This window comes from Oncorhynchus nerka, linkage group LG12 (assembly GCF_034236695.1).
Source record: "Oncorhynchus nerka isolate Pitt River linkage group LG12, Oner_Uvic_2.0, whole genome shotgun sequence".
Taxonomy (NCBI): Eukaryota; Metazoa; Chordata; class Actinopteri; order Salmoniformes; family Salmonidae; genus Oncorhynchus; species Oncorhynchus nerka.
This window is the reverse complement of record NC_088407.1, coordinates 50,770,504-50,786,198: the sequence shown is the minus strand read 5'-3', so window position 1 is coordinate 50,786,198 and position 15,695 is coordinate 50,770,504. Positions and strand designations below refer to the sequence as shown.

At 43.4% G+C, this 15,695-nt stretch overlaps 1 protein-coding gene across 6 annotated transcripts in view; it reads right to left on the bottom strand.

Annotated features, from left to right (window-relative positions):
- asap2a (ArfGAP with SH3 domain, ankyrin repeat and PH domain 2a) overlaps nucleotides 1-15,695 on the bottom strand; it is a 100,322-nt gene that overhangs the window by 29,763 nt on the left and 54,864 nt on the right. For 5 of the 6 annotated variants that reach the window (XM_065025632.1, XM_065025631.1, XM_029675062.2 and 2 more), the window contains exons 5-9: nucleotides 4,741-4,790; nucleotides 2,764-2,893; nucleotides 2,575-2,660; nucleotides 2,410-2,485; nucleotides 2,168-2,254 (exon numbers count right to left, since the gene is read on the bottom strand). In XM_065025632.1, the coding sequence (XP_064881704.1) occupies nucleotides 2,168-2,254; nucleotides 2,410-2,485; nucleotides 2,575-2,660; nucleotides 2,764-2,893; nucleotides 4,741-4,790 (429 nt within the window). Of the gene's footprint in view, nucleotides 1-2,167; nucleotides 2,255-2,409; nucleotides 2,486-2,574; nucleotides 2,661-2,763; nucleotides 2,894-4,740; nucleotides 4,791-4,942; nucleotides 5,399-15,695 lie in introns of those variants that run through there. The other variant, XM_065025633.1, reaches the window with a different exon arrangement.

Sequence of the window (15,695 nt, the reverse complement as noted above, 5' to 3'; positions counted from 1 at the left end):
TCGCCAGAGGTAGCCTGACTGCCATTAGGTACCGAGATGAGATCCTCAGACCCCTTGTGAGACCATATGCTGGTGCGGTTGGCCCTGGGTTCCTCCTAATGCAAGACAATGCTAGATCTCATGTGGCTGGAGTGTGTCAGCAGTTCCTGCAAGAGGAAGGCATTGATGCTATGGACTGGCCCGCCCGTTCCCCAGACCTGAATCCAATTGAGCACATCTGGGACATCATGTCTCGCTCCATCCACCAACATCACGTTGCACCACAGACTGTCCAGGACTTGGCTGATGCTTTAGTCCAGGTCTGGGAGGAGATCCCTCAGGAGACCATCCGCCACCTCTCAGGAGCATGCCCAGGCGGTGTAGGGAGGTCATACAGGCACGTGGAGGCCACACACACTACTGAGCCTCATTTTGACTTGTTTTAAGGATATTACATCAAAGTTGGATCAGCCTGTAGTGTGGTTTTCCACTTTAATTTTGAATGGGACTCCAAATCCAGACCTCCATGGGTTGATACATTTGATTTCCATTGATAATTTGTGTGATTTTGTTGTCAGCACATTCAACTATGTAAAGAAAAAAGTATTTAAGAATAGCTCATTCATTCAGAACTAGGATGTGTTATTTTAGTGTTCCCTTTATTTTTTGAGCAGTGTATATATGACAAGCAAAGCCTTGGGGTCATGCACTAGTGAGGTCATCTCCTCAGACGAAGTGACACAGGGGAAACAGAGGGGGATTGGCCAAGGCAACGACCTTTGAAAGACATTCTAAAGAAACATCTTCAGGGTTCTGTGTCTAATGTTAACATTGTCAACAGAAAAATCTAGGAAGACAGGGTTGTACTCATTAAGTCACAACGTAGCACAATTTAAATGAAAAACAAGTCTTTCAGAAGTACAGATAGTACCTTCGCATTTCACTGTGTTCAGAGGGTTTACTTACATTTGGTGCTTAATGAATACAACCCAGAACCCCCCCCCCCCCCACTAAATCCCTTTTAGAGACAAATGCACTCTATTGAAAATGCTTCAGACAAACTTGACACCACGACCACCGATAGACAAGCACAGCAAAGGAGGCGCTGAGGACACACTTACTCTCCTAGACTTGGTTCACAAAGAGGCGGCGGCAGCGAAGCAAAGAGGAGAACAGACAGGTAAGACATTGAGGCGGTAGCAAAAACAGTAGAATAGTTCTCCACGTAGTAGCCGACGCCAGACAGGACGGAAGTACGTGTGTTAACCGTACGTCTCTTTGGATAAAAGCGTCTGGGAAACGAGAGCATTAAGCACATCAGTGTGCTTAACCATCGACCATTAATGACTGCTCTCAATGAGCGTGCTAAAGTTGACAGGGAGTGAAGGGGGCTTTGGTAACGTACATCAGGGTTTTGACCATGTAAGTGCATCACTCATAGGATATGAATGAGGCAGACGGCTTATATTATTGGATGACTAACTTGGGCATTAGACAGTGAAAAGACTAGGCCTATAGAGTTTGAGGGTTGCCGTGTGTGTGTGTGTGTGCGAGAGATCTGGATGGAATTATGTGATCCTTCCTTAACCCATAACAAGTCCCACCCAGTTGACTACTTAAAAATGGGAGGATCTCATTTGGTTTGGCTCAACTCCTGTGTCCTTTCTCCTACCTCCTCCCTTTTTTAAAGGTCAAAGGTAATCGCAGAGAGACGGCGAGAAGAGGGAACACGTGGATGAAAATGTGCTTGCATGAAATGGCTCTCCACTCGCGCATCAGGCAAATGTTGACACGGGGGGAATCCCAAATTAAATGTGTAAAGTAAAAACACATTTTATAGATGATAGAAAAAGTAGCATAAGGTTTTTAAATGTTTGCATGCTTTTCTCCTTCGAGAAAACAACGCCTGATTCAAAGGGGGGGGGATTTTAAAACACGTCCGCGCTTGCAGCCTGAAGTAGTTAAATCGCGGAGGGTAGCAGACTCCTTCGTTCGTACTACAAACAAAATTAACACGCTCTTCAACCACTTATCAGTTTCTGGGTCATGGAGGAGAGGAAGGAGGAGACGAGGAGAGGACGGACTTTTGCCCAAATGAGAATCTCCTAATGGTGAAAGTCCTCAATGGCGCTGCTCATGCTAAAACATACTGTGGGGCACTAGAGTGGTCCAAGTCTATGGGCGTTACCTCCTTCTGCTCCACCTGCAGCGCTGACTTGAGGACGTCCCGTAGCTGAGTGAGCTGCTTCCTCTCCTCGTCCTGGGCCTGCTTTATCTGGAAAGGTCAAAGGCCACACAAAGGCCACAGGGGTCATACAAAAGGTTACAGAGTCACACAAGAATGTTTGATGAATTCAGCATACTTGATGAAGGAAAGGGAAGTCCTTATGTACCCCATGAAGATGTCAACAGTAGTCTTGAGGAACTCACCGTGTGTAAGTCTGTGGCTAGTTTCTCTATGGATGGTTTGAGGTTGTCTACTGCTTTCAGCCCGTCCTGAAAAAAACTAAGGGGAGTGACAAATCTACATCAGCCGTTTTCTCCACGAAGTGAGCACTTGGTCAAATGCACACGTTCACTGACTGCAGGACCTACTTGCACTGTGCGTGGAAATATTTGATGAGATTCTGGAGTAGGTCCACCCCTTTCTTGATCTTGATCTCGTTCACTTTGAGAAGATACTGCGAGACAGAATTTGACAATGTCAGAAAACCCTCCACTACAGCTGTGGACATGGCCCAACCTGGCAACCCAGGCCTGAGCTCCATCTCTTTCCTTACCCACCTCACACATCTGCAGCTGGAAGAACCTCCTCTCCTTCTCCATCTCCTCTGCGATCTCCGCCCCGCTGATCTCCGTGCGGATCATGCCGTGCTGCCGCGCGTGCTCCTTCTTCTCCTTCTCGATCTTAGTGCTGAGACAGGAAGTGACATCGTTGTGGGGGTCAAAGGGCATTTCCAACCACAGACACACACCAAACAGGAAATATACAGAGTGGAAGGGGGAGGGCATTCCATGCAAAAGGGCATTCTTTTCTAGCTCAGCATATTCCCTTTAAAAAGGATGCAGCATTTGGCTCCTCCTAAGAGGAAGCTTAGGGAGACTTAAGTGACGCCTGCTTTTGTTCAGATTTGAAAGCAGACGGCCTCTCACTCATGCCTTTGGGTGTTAGGTCCTCGTCACTGTGGCCCATCGCTAAACCAACGTTAATGACTTGCCTGTTTTTTCCCCCCACCTCTGCCTGCAGTCAGTAAACAGCTTGGCCCATTTGGAACCATCAAGACACAGATGCAACAAGGCCATTCCAAAGGAAACTGAACCAAGGGAAAAAAAAAAAAAAAATACAAACGGATCATACCAACAAAGACAAGACAGAGAGGGGGGGCATCAAACGGATGTCAAAGTGGTGTGAATGCATGAACCAGCACTGCACTATGGTCTGCTCCTGCAAGTCTACGTAACGTGCTATCATCTACTGCTGTTCCGGAAAACATTTGATTCAAAAAGACACTTAAAAGAAGTCAGTTCCTGCCGCTGCGTCACAAACATTCATCCGTCTCAGGTAAAGTCATCTGGGTTTTATATATATATTATATATATATAATATAATATATATATAATATAATATATATTATATAATATATATATATAATATAATATAATATAATATATATATAATATAATATATATTATATAATATAATATATATATATATAATATATATATATATATATATATATATATATATATATATATTCGGTCATTTTGGGTGGCTCCCCTTTTTTTTGACTCAAACCGTCATTAGGTAAGACATCAAGATGTGACTGCTTTCATTAGTAGAACACCTACAAAGCTGTCACCTTAATCCTCAGCCCAGAAGCATCGGAGTAGAGAGAAAGCTTAAAAACAGCCACAAGAACCACCAAAGACCGTTGACACAGAGATGGAGACAGCGGATCAAAATGGGACTCTGTGGTGACGATGGTGGCCAGAGTGGAGTTTGGGGCAGAGAGTCTAATCTCTTTCGGTCTGCAAAACAGGAAAGGTCTCATTATAACCGCAGACAACGAGATTAGAGATATGAGAACACATCCGATTGTGATCGGAAAAGTTCAAAGAACATCAGAGCAGATGGGACAACGATGTTCTCGGCCAAGCATAGTACTGCCCTCCGTTGACAGCAGACTAGCAGAGAGCGTCAATGGAGCAACAAGTCAGTACCGTCTCGTCGTCAGATTGGCGCGGCAGAAGAAAATGCATTACCCTTTCAGTAAAGGATGTCCTTTGCAGCTTGGAAAATATATCAGAGTACTATAAAATGTCATATACCGTTGCATGCAAAAATCACAGTGTAGACAGAGAGGTAAAGATGGCTTATTATTCTGGGTGTATTCATTGATGATTGCAAGGTGAGGTTGGTTGGGGGAATTAGTGGTCATTACAAGCACAGAGATGGGACAGGACACTTCACATTGCATCCCATTCAAAATATTGCTTATGGTGATAAAAATCGGGCTCTGTACCAATGACAAATATACAGTCAAATGCTTAACTACTATGACAGTACCAATATCTGGAGGTTATCAAAACGCTTGTGAGTCAGTTGAACCGACTGCTACAGTGCGGCCATAGAATGAACCAACGGATCAAAAGACAATGGACTGATAATCTGATCGTCTTCAGTACTCTAAGCTAATAATGTCAATTGGCCAGAACCTCATTTCAAATTGGCGGTAGTAAAATATTTTGAAAAAAACTTACACTTTTGTTTCATAGTCTTTCCAGGACTTATCAAATGGCTTTTTCAGGTCCTGTGAAGAAGAAAAAAGCAGAAAGAAACCGACGTCAGAGCTTCCAATTCAGAAACAAAATGATTCAGTTTTTGTTGGCACCTAACATCACTCGTTAAAGAGGCTCGAAAAACAGAACATGGTCATAGCGCACATTGTGATATTAAGCATACCATGGCACACACAGACAGCGTCACTATATCTAGAAGGCACTGACGCTACGGTACACATCATTACTCCAGTCAGTTAATGTTTACGGGATGTTACAGGCTCAGGGAAAACCCCCATCCTGGTCAATCTCCCTGCACTAGCCAAAAGGTCAACAAAGCACGCTGCCAATACACGACGCAGTCTTGTCATCCTTTTCCCCGTCGTTGCCGTAGGACGACAATAGCGTACAAAGTGCTACCGTTGAAAAGAGAAAAAGAGCAGTGTTCAGAATCGTAACGTGGTTTAAGTGGCCACACAGCTGAACAGATTTCCCATGGTAATAGAGTAGCGTTCAACAGCTGTTTGATCAAATGTTTAAATTATGCAACGCTTTTCAGGCACCGCGCCAATGAATAAACAGTGATTAGGGACAAACAAAAACAGACATTAACTGGCGAAATTGCCCGTGTCATTTTCCCTCCAAACACCACAGCGGCAGCCATAATTGCTGCTTCCGAGGCCATTGAAAAAAAAAGAGACCATGGTAAAACATGATGAGATCAATGGATTATCTGATTGCACACGGAGAATCTGCTTGTTTCTTTTCATGTTGATTTGCTGATTGCATCCCAAAATCAACAATTGTGGAGAGCACTGATTGCTACTGTAAGCGTTTTTTTTCCAGACTAAAAAAGAAATGACTGCAGTGGCAGCCCGCAGGGATTTTTATAGAGTCATTAACTGGAATGAAAAATGAGTTGGTATAAAATGCGATGCATCCTCTAACAAAATCGAATCTTGCTAAAGCTTTGTTACAATTCACATATTATGGCATTACAATAAATATGTTGCCATTTTGCGGTCATTATATTAAATAGATTGCCTGACAGCCCATATTCTCTTAGAGATGTTCCCTCTGTTGACCCCTGGGCCCGTATACACAAAGCAACTCAGAGTAGGAGAGCTGATCTTCTCAGGTCCCAACCTTTCAATATAAAAATCATATTCATTCAGATCTAAAAAAAAAAAAAAGGCAAAACTGATCCTAGATCAGTACTCTTACTCTGGGACGCTTCGTGGATACCAGCCCAGACCTCTTCAAAACAAGTGTGGCAGTCATGGATCCATGGTCATTGGATCATGGTCTGACGAAAGAGAAAGAGATAAAGAGAAAGTGTGAGAGAAAGGGAAATAGAGGAAGCAAGATAAAAAAAATTTAAAAAGACAAGGAGAACACTGGCTAAAAATACAAGCCGCGGAAGCGAGACGAGTTGCGCGGAGCGGCACATTGTCCGAGTGCAGCATTCCTCTCTCATTCACAGCGGCTCGATGGGAAGTTAAGTGAGGAGCTACTGTGTGAGTGGGGAACAACAGTGGGGAGTGAAGTGGGGCGCTAGTGTCAGATGATGAGTGTAGCTGGTGCATGAAGTCAGGCGCAGGAGAGCAGAATGAGTGAGCAACGTACGTTTACTCAACAAGGCACAAGGTAACAATTACACTGGACCAAAACAAGACGGTGAAGATAACGCACGGGGGAACACAGCACCCGTCAAAAACCCAGGCATCAAAATAAACCTAGCTGAACATGTAATAATCCCCACACCACCATGGGGGGGAAACAGAGGGTTTAAATACAGGAACAAATAATCGTGAAATGGAAAACAGGTGTGTGAAAACAAAGACAAAAGGAAAAAGAAAAAGTGGATCGGCGATGCCGACCGCCGAGCACCACCTGAACAAGGAGAGGCACCGACTTCGGTGGAAGTCGTGACAGCTAGCTTCCACACAACAACATGGAACAAGGCAGGGCAACTTAGCTGTGTGGAATGCTGGAAGAGCACAGCCAAACAGGGTTCACCTCCCATCCACTCTTACCAAATCAACGGCAAATCAACATGCACCCTCTCTTTAATGAGTTTCACCAGAATAGATATTTGGGAGACAGAGGCTTTAAAACAAAACGTAACACTCCTGTAAAGTTCTTATCATGTAGTAGCCTCTTTCTTTGTTGAGTTTCTTAGTTCAATTCTTACCTCCGTTACCACTGTCCTTGTCAAATTGAAGACAGCGGACGGACCTTGAATGCTTCAATGTGAAGTGTACTTTCCTGTGCTCCTGAATGGGATGGGTCCACTGTTGGAGGTGATACAGTAGTGGAAGATCCACATGCCTGTCGAGTGAGTTGGAACGGGACCTATTCAGACTGCTACGCGGACAGAGCCTTTTCACCAAGACCTCAAATAGAAAACATGCAATTTACAGCTTTCAACCTCTATTCCAATGTCGTCTTGAACCTGGTCTTGTTGCTGTCAAGGGCACCTGTTACAATTCCATGAAATATGATCAGCCTCTACTCCCTAATCTTTTCTTGGTGAGAAATAAATGGTGAGATCACTCCTTTGGCAGAGCTTCTTGGAGCTAAAAGCCTCCCAACAATTGTGTGTTGTCAGTGATGTGTGTGATGAGTCATGGTCTGTGTAAAAAAAAAAAAACTTTAAAACAACAATAGATACAAAGGATCAGAAGGTTTAGCGCTGGAAGGGATGACATCATCCCAGTGTCAGGTCTAATATGTAAATCCCCCTGGCTCTGGTGTTTTGTGGTGTCAGCACTTTCCGCCAGTCTGCTTATGTTCAGTGTTTGGAGTGGGAGTGTGGTTAAGGAGGTGGACACTGGACAGAGCTTAAGGGCCCATGAAGCAACAATAACCCATATGCACCAAGTATGAGGGCCTGAGCCAGCACTGAACCGCAGACAGACAGGGAGTGAGGATGCTGTATCTTGGTTGGTTGTTCCGGTTTGGAACCGTCCTAGGCTGCCACCTTTCCAACAAGTCAGTTTGTCACATTTCTGCCCTGCTAGTGCTGCCTCAGTCAACTGGAAGTGATGTTATTGCGAAGTGGACATGTCGTCTCGAAGCAGCATCAACTCAGCCGTGAAGTGGTAGGCCACACAAGCCCACAGACATCTGCTGAAGCGTGTAGCGCATTGAAATCGCCCGTCTTCGGTTGCAACACTCACTAGAGCCCCAGGGTAGCCTAGTCGGCTGGAGTGGTGTAAAGCTCACCCCCATTGGACTCTGGAGCAGTGGAAACACGTTGGAAGCTGTTCTTTTTTTATTTAACTAGGCAAGTGAGTGAAGAACAAATTCTTATTTTACAATGATGGTCTACCCCAGCCAAACCCTCCCCTAACCCGGATGACACTGGGCTAATTGTGTGCCGCCCTATGGGACTCCCGATCACGGCCGGTTGTGATACAGCCCGAGATCGAAGCAGGGTCTGTAGTGACACCTCTAGCACTGAGATGCAGTGCCTTAGACACCTGCGCCACTTATAGCAGCAAAGGGGGGACCACCTCCAGATTAATGCCCATGATTTTGGAATGAGATATTCGACGACTTTTAGCCATGTAGTGTAGTATATTGAAAGTGTGTGCTTCCAGACAGGTGTGGTTCCCGAGTTAATCACTTAACATCCCATCATACTTAGGGTCATGTAGAAAAGTGGCCAGTTGTCCATTATTTTAGCTACCGTAGCTGGAAAATCTCAGTGACTTTGAAAGAGGGGCCTCAAAGGAGCATAGGGGGTTTAAAGTGTGTGTGTGTGTGTGTGTGTTTGTGTGTCACCATATCTCAACCCAATTGAACACTTATGGAATTTCTCATGAAAGAATAGTGCCGCATTCCTCCGATAGAGTTCCAGACACTTGTAGAATCTACGCCAAGGCGCATTGAAGTTCTGGCCCCACATTGACACTTTATGTTGGGTTTCCTTTATTTTGGCAGTTACCTGTACTTCACATAGTGTACCTAGCCCTTTTCAACTGAAGTAACTTATAAATCTTAATCGTGGCTTACTTTAAGCTCTCCGGGGCTGTCTCTGCCTCAGTAGAAGCAGACGGGACACAGGCTGATGTCACCAGACAGACCAGTGACGTTCCTACTTGTACATCCTTTATCAGACACTGTCCATGCGGAAGTACCAACAAAGATGGCAGGAAGTGAGAGGAAACCAAAAAAACTACAGGGTCACTTTGTGCCATAACATTACAACCCCAGAGAACAGCATGTTAAACACCTCAATCTTTCCCCCAATTGAGGTTAAACAGCAGGATGGAGAGATGAGTGGAGCGAAAAATGGCCTGTAATGGACCTGAAAGGAGCCCCAAAGTATGTAGGTAAGCGGCTACTTTTCATGGGTCCACTACTCTCAATAGGCCTCGAGTTGAACCACTTCAGCAGACTCCTCCAATGCATCACTAGCTGAAAATGTACTCTGCGGAGGGATTGTTTCAGTGAGGACAGAATATATCCCAACTACCGTGGAGCACAGACGCTCTCTTTGAGCATAAAACGGTTGCTTACATGACACTTTCACAGCCCAAGCCCTCAGGAGTCTATTGCTCTCCATCCCCCACAGCAGGAGAAATCAGTGCTGTCTCAGGTAATCCCTACCATTACCAGCTCTATCATAATAGGGCTACAGATGTTCATATTCCAACATAATAAGTCAAAATCTTGAACCTAAAGTTGAATCCCATTGTTAGTTCTGTTACAAATGGGACACCCACTGTGGCTAGGAAAAGCTAAACCAATGCTATTAGTTTAACCTCTTCAACCTATGGGGGCGCTGTGTCATTATTGGATAAAAAGACGCGCCCATTTTAAGCGCAATATTTTGTCACGAAAAGATGCTCGACTATGCATGGAATTGACAGCCTTGGAAAGACAAAACTCTGACGTCTCCAAAACTGCAAAGATATTATCTGTGAGTGCCCCAGAACTAATGCAACAGGCGAAACCAAGATGAAGTTTCATACAGGAAATGCCCCAGATTCTGAAGGCGCTGTGTTCTAATGTCTCCTTACATGGCTGTGAATGCGCCAGGAATGAGCCTGCGGTTTCTGTCTATTCCCCGAGGTGTCTGCAGCATTGTGACGTGTTTGTAGGCATATCATTGGAAGATTGACCATAAGAGACTACATTTACCTGGTGTCCCGCTCGGTGTCCTGTGTGCGTAATCTGTAGGTCCATGCGCGTTCCATTTCTTCAGAAGAGAAAGTAAACTGCCACGATGGATTTTATCGTCGATAGATATTTGAAAAACACCTTGAGGATTGATTCTAAACATCGGTTTGCCATGTTTCTGTCGATATTATGGAGTTCATTTGGAAAAAAGTTCGCGTTTTAATGACTTTTTTTTTTTCCTTACCCAAACGTGATGAACAAAACGGAGCGATTAGTTGACACAAATAATATTTTTTGTAAAAACGGAACATTTGCTATCTAACAGAGTCTCCTCATTGAAAACATCTGAAGTTCTTCAAAGGTAAATTATTTTATTTGAATTCTTTTCTGGTTTTTGTGGAAAATGTTGCATGCTGAAATAGAGGCATAATCCTATGCTAGGCTAATACTGTTACACAAATGCTTGTTTAGCTATGGTTCAAAAGCATTTTTTTTTTTTAAATCTGAGATGACAGTGTTGTTAACAAAAGGCTAAGCTTGAGAGCAAATAGATTAATTTAATTTAATTTGCGATTTTCATGAATAGTTAACGTTGCGTTATGGTAATGAGCTTGAGGCTGTAGTCACGATCCGGGATGGCTCGACGCAAGAAGTTAAAAGTGAAAGCCATAAATATGGATATCCCCTCGGTTTACAAATCACTTAGGGGCTTGGGCTGTGGCACTTAAATGTGCAGAGTTGGATTTTTTTTTAAAGGACCTTCTTGATATCAGTAACCTTGTTCATAAACCTGAATTATACAATTAGCACTGAGACTGTTTGCCCTAGTAGGAAGCCCACTGTGGGTAGCTCTCCCTGTTCTATTGGCTCAAATGTAAACATCAGTGACCTGTCGACCTCTGATCGTTTTTTGTGCTTGCTTGGGAGACCTTACAAGCAACCCCGAAATGGGCAACAAACAGCTTGCATTAACATATTTAGCCTCATGAAGTGGATCACTTGCTAACGTCGACAACATTCATATACTGGCCATCTCTGAAACTCCCTTAGGTACAGTGCCTTCAAAAAGTATTCACAACAATCATCTTTTCCCACGTTATTGTGTTACAGCCGGAATTTAAAATGGCTTATAAACAAACAATACCCCATAGTGTCAAAGTGGAGTTGTTGCAAGACAAATTACTTAAAAAAGGAAACGCTGAAATTTCTCAAGTCAACAGGAATTCAACCCCTTTGTAATGGCAAAACTAAATAGCTTAAGGGGTAAAAAAAAAAAAAAAAAAAAATAAGAAGCAAAGGGACCCTATTGGTAGATTGATACAAAAATTGTGTTTAATGGCTCAACAACATTGTAGTTTTTCCACAATACTAACCTAAATGAGAGTGAAAAGAATGAAATGTGCACAGAATAAAACAAATATTCCAACACAAGCATCCTGTTTACAATAAGGCACTAAAAGTAAAACTGAAAAGAATGTGGCAAAGAAATAAACTTCATGTCCTCGACGCAAAGCGTCATGTATGGGGCAAATCCAACACAACACGAGTGCCACTTCATATTTTCAAGCATGCTGGTGGCTGCATCATGTTTATGGTATGCTTGTCATCGGCAATGAATAGGGAGTTTTTTAGGATAAAAATAAATGGAATAGAGCTAATCACAGACAAAATCCTAGAGGAAAACTCGGTTTGTCTGATTTCCAACAGACACTAGCAGACAAAATTCCCTGTTCAGCAGGACAATAAACTAAAACACAAGGCATACCAAGATAACATGCAACGTTCCTGAGAGGCCTAGTTACAGTTTTGACTTAAAATCGTCTTGAAAATCTGTGGCAAGACTTAAAAATGAGGGGAGGGCTGCTGTTTTACGGGCTCCTAACCAATTGTTCTATTTTGTGTGTTTTTTCAACGCACAAAATGTTGTGCTTTCTTTAAAAAAAAAAAAAAAAATTGTACATAGATGTTGATGCTACAGTCTCTTATGACCGAAAATAGCTTTTGGATATCAGAACAGCGATTACTCACCTCGAACTGGACAAACATTTTTTCATTGACGAGTCAGACGCAAAGGATATAATGTTGTTTCCAGACAAGGCCCAAATCCCCATCAATCGCATGAAGACAATAAGGAAATACAGAGGACTGGAGATCAGGGTGCCTTGTGAGAATTTGTCGGCTACCATCTATTATTAACTCAGCAAAAAAAGAAACATCATCTCACTGTCAACTGCAAACTTAACATATGTAAATATTTGTATGAACATAACAAGATTCAACAACTGAGACAAACTGAACAAGTTACACAGACATGTGACTAACAGAAATGGAATAATGTGTCCCTGTAAAAAAAGGGGGGGGGGGGTTTCAAAATTCAAAGTAACAGTCAGTATCTGCATTAAGTACTGCAGTGCATCTCCTCCTCAAGGACTGCACCAGATTTGCCAGTTCTTGCTGTGAGATGTTACCCCACTCTTCCACCAAGGCACCTGCAAGTTCCCGGACATTTATGGAGGGAATGGCCCTCACCCTCCGATCCAACAGGTCCCAGACGTGCTCAATAGGATTGAGATTTTGGCTCGTTGATGGCCATGGCAGAACACTGACATTCCTGCCTTGCAGGAAATCACACACAGAATGAGCAGTATGATGGCATTGACGGACCCTCCACCTCCAAATCGATCCCGCTCCAGAGTACAGGCCTCGGTGTAACACTCATTCCTTCTACAATAAACGCAAATCCGACCATCACCCCTGGTGAGACAAAAATCGTGACTCGTCAGTGAAGAGCACTTTTTGCCATTCCTGTCTGGTCTAGCGACGGTGGATTTGTGCCCATAGGCGACATTGTTGCCAGTGATGTCTGTTGAGGACCTGCCTTTACAACAGGCCTACAAGCCCTCAGTCCAGCCTCTCTCAGCCTATTGCGGACAGTCTGAGCACTGATGGAGGGATTGAGAGTTCCTGGTGTAACTCAGGAAGTTGTTGTTGCCATCCTGTACCTGTCCCACAGGTATGACGTACCGATCCTGTGCAGGTGTTGTTACACGTGGTCTACCACTGCAAGGACTATCAGCTGTCCGTCCAGTCTCCCTGTAGCACTGTCTTAGGCGTCTCATAGTACAGACAGTGCAATTTATTGCCCTGGCCACAACTGCAGTCCTCATGCCTCCCTGCAGCATGCCTAAAGCACGTTCACGCAGATGAGCAGGAACCCTGGGCATCTTTCTTTTGGTGTTTTTCAGAGTCAGTAAGCTGTTAGTGTCTTAACGACCATTACACAGGTGCATGTCCATTCATTGTTTATGGTTCATTGAACAAACATGGGAAACGGTGTTTAAACCCTTTACAATGAATATCTGAAATTATTTGGATTTTTATGAATTATCTCTGAAAGACAGGGTCCTGAAAAGGGGCCGTTTCTTATTTTGCTGAGTTTGTTAGCCAACGTGTAATCACTGGAGAATAAACTGGATGAGCGCCGTTTAAGACTATCCTACCAACGGGACATTAAAAACTGTAATATCTTATCATCGAGTCGTGGCTGAATAATGACACGGTTGGCTGGGTTTTCTGTGCATCGGCAGAACAGAATAGAATAGCTATATCCGGTAAGACGAGAGGCCTGCTATAGACCACAGAGTGCTAACAGTCAGTATCTGGATAATATGTGTGAAATGATTGATTGTTGATATCAACAGAGGTATATTTTCTGGGTGACCTAAACATTTTCATCAAGCTGTCCACTCAAGATGAAGTTTCAAACTGTAACCAGTGCTTGCAACCTGGTTCGGGTTATCAGTCAACCTACCAGGGTATTTACAAACAGCACAGGAATGAAATCATCCACATGTATCGATTATATCTTTACTAACGCTATAGAAATCTTCTCTTAAGCAGTATCCACACCCATTGGATGTAGCAATCATAATATAGTAGCCATATGTAGGAAAACCAAAGTTCCAAAGCCTGGGTCTAAAATATTGTACAAGAAGGTTTTCTAGTGATTCCTAGGACAAGGACAGTAGGAAAGCCTGACAAAGGCTACAAACCATCACAGGCTATAAACCAAAGAGACATTGTATGACCGTCGAAAATGACCTTGCTTTTGCAAATCATTTCAACCGTTCCTATTGTAGCTTTAACATGTGTGATATTTTACATTGCAGCAGAAAGTGGCCTTGGACAATATAAAACAGCATGCCAGCTGTTGATATAGGCATTTCTATGAATGACGTCAAGCAATACTCTCAACGTGTCATTCCACGAAAATCATATGGTCCAGATGGCGTCTGCAGGAAGGCACATCAGGCCAAAACAAACTCTCTGGTCTCTCATCCCAATTAGACTCAAACCAATTCGCATACCGTGACTCCATGGGTGTTGATGCGTTACTGGTCACGCTGAACAATATCTACGAACATTTAGAATAGGCAAATAGCCTAGTGAAAATTGTATTCATTGACTGGAGGATAAACTGGTGAATTTGGGTGTCAACGCTACTGATCAAGTAGATGAATAGTTTCCTTGTGAACCGTACTCAACAAGTGAAGTTCAACTCCGCCATCTCCACATCTAGAACAGTGAATAAGGGAGCCCCTCGAGGTTGCATACTTTCACGAATATCGTACACAAACAATTGTCAAGCCTGACGCAGCCCACAAGATTTTATAAATATGCGGATGACACCGCTGTTGTGGGTTTCCTCCACCCAGAATAAGCCTCGAGGTTTTGAAAGAGAAAAGGCTAAATTTGTCCAGCAGATAACTTTCTTGAAATAAACGTTAAGAAAACAAAAAGAGATGGAACTTGATTTGAGAAGGAACAAAAACTCCACTACCCCCTACGAAGATTAATGGGGAACCAGTCGATAGAGTAACCACATATGGGAATCGAAATAGACTGGGAATCGAAATAATGTCCTTTGGTCTAAAATGCCTGTTTGGAAACATGCGAGTGCAAGACCAAGTTAAGCTACAGAGCTTGATTAAGACAGCGGGAAGGATAATTGGTATAGATCACGAATCAGCCACCAACCTGTATACAAAAAGCATCCTCCTAAAAATTGAAAGCATTTTACAGGACAGTTCTCATCCCCTTCACTCAAACTTCAGTCACAGCAGCAGCTGGACAAGAGGAAAGAGACTTTGTCAAAAGAAAATATAAACAGAGAGATATGGGGACTCTTTTATTCCAAAAGCCACTCACTTTAAATGTGTAGCTATAGCACTTTGAATGAATTAGTGTCGTTTCTGTGTACCGTCTTTTTAAGCACATGACCAAATGAATTCCCCCCTGGTGGGTTAATAAAGTTGCCACTTTGAATCAGAACCCTATGTCGAAAAGATGTAAATATGATTTACTGGTCTGTTGTGTGTAATGAGGAGCAACCTAGACCCATAGGGCGGCGCACAATTGGCCCAGCATCGTCCGGGTTATGGTTTATGGTTATGGGTAGGCCAGCATTGTAAATAATCATTTGTTTTTAACTGACTTGCCTAGTTAAATAAAAGGTTCAATTAAAAAATGGCATTGTTTCTTCCAGTTATTGATAAGCAGGCGCCTATTAAGAAACTGACTGTTCAGTGTCTGAATAGGTGCAACACCTTCCTCCTGTTCTCCACAGGTGCCTTCCCTGAGGGAGGAGAGGAATAATGATGGAGAAAGCAAGAGAGGAGGGAAAAGGTCCTCTGGCAGTGTAAGTGAGAGATGGTGAACATTACGTACTGCAAGCTGGGGATGGAAAGTCTTTAATTGTCTCGCACGCATTCTCGCTTTCTCTCTCCTCATCCCCCAGTGGTTAATGG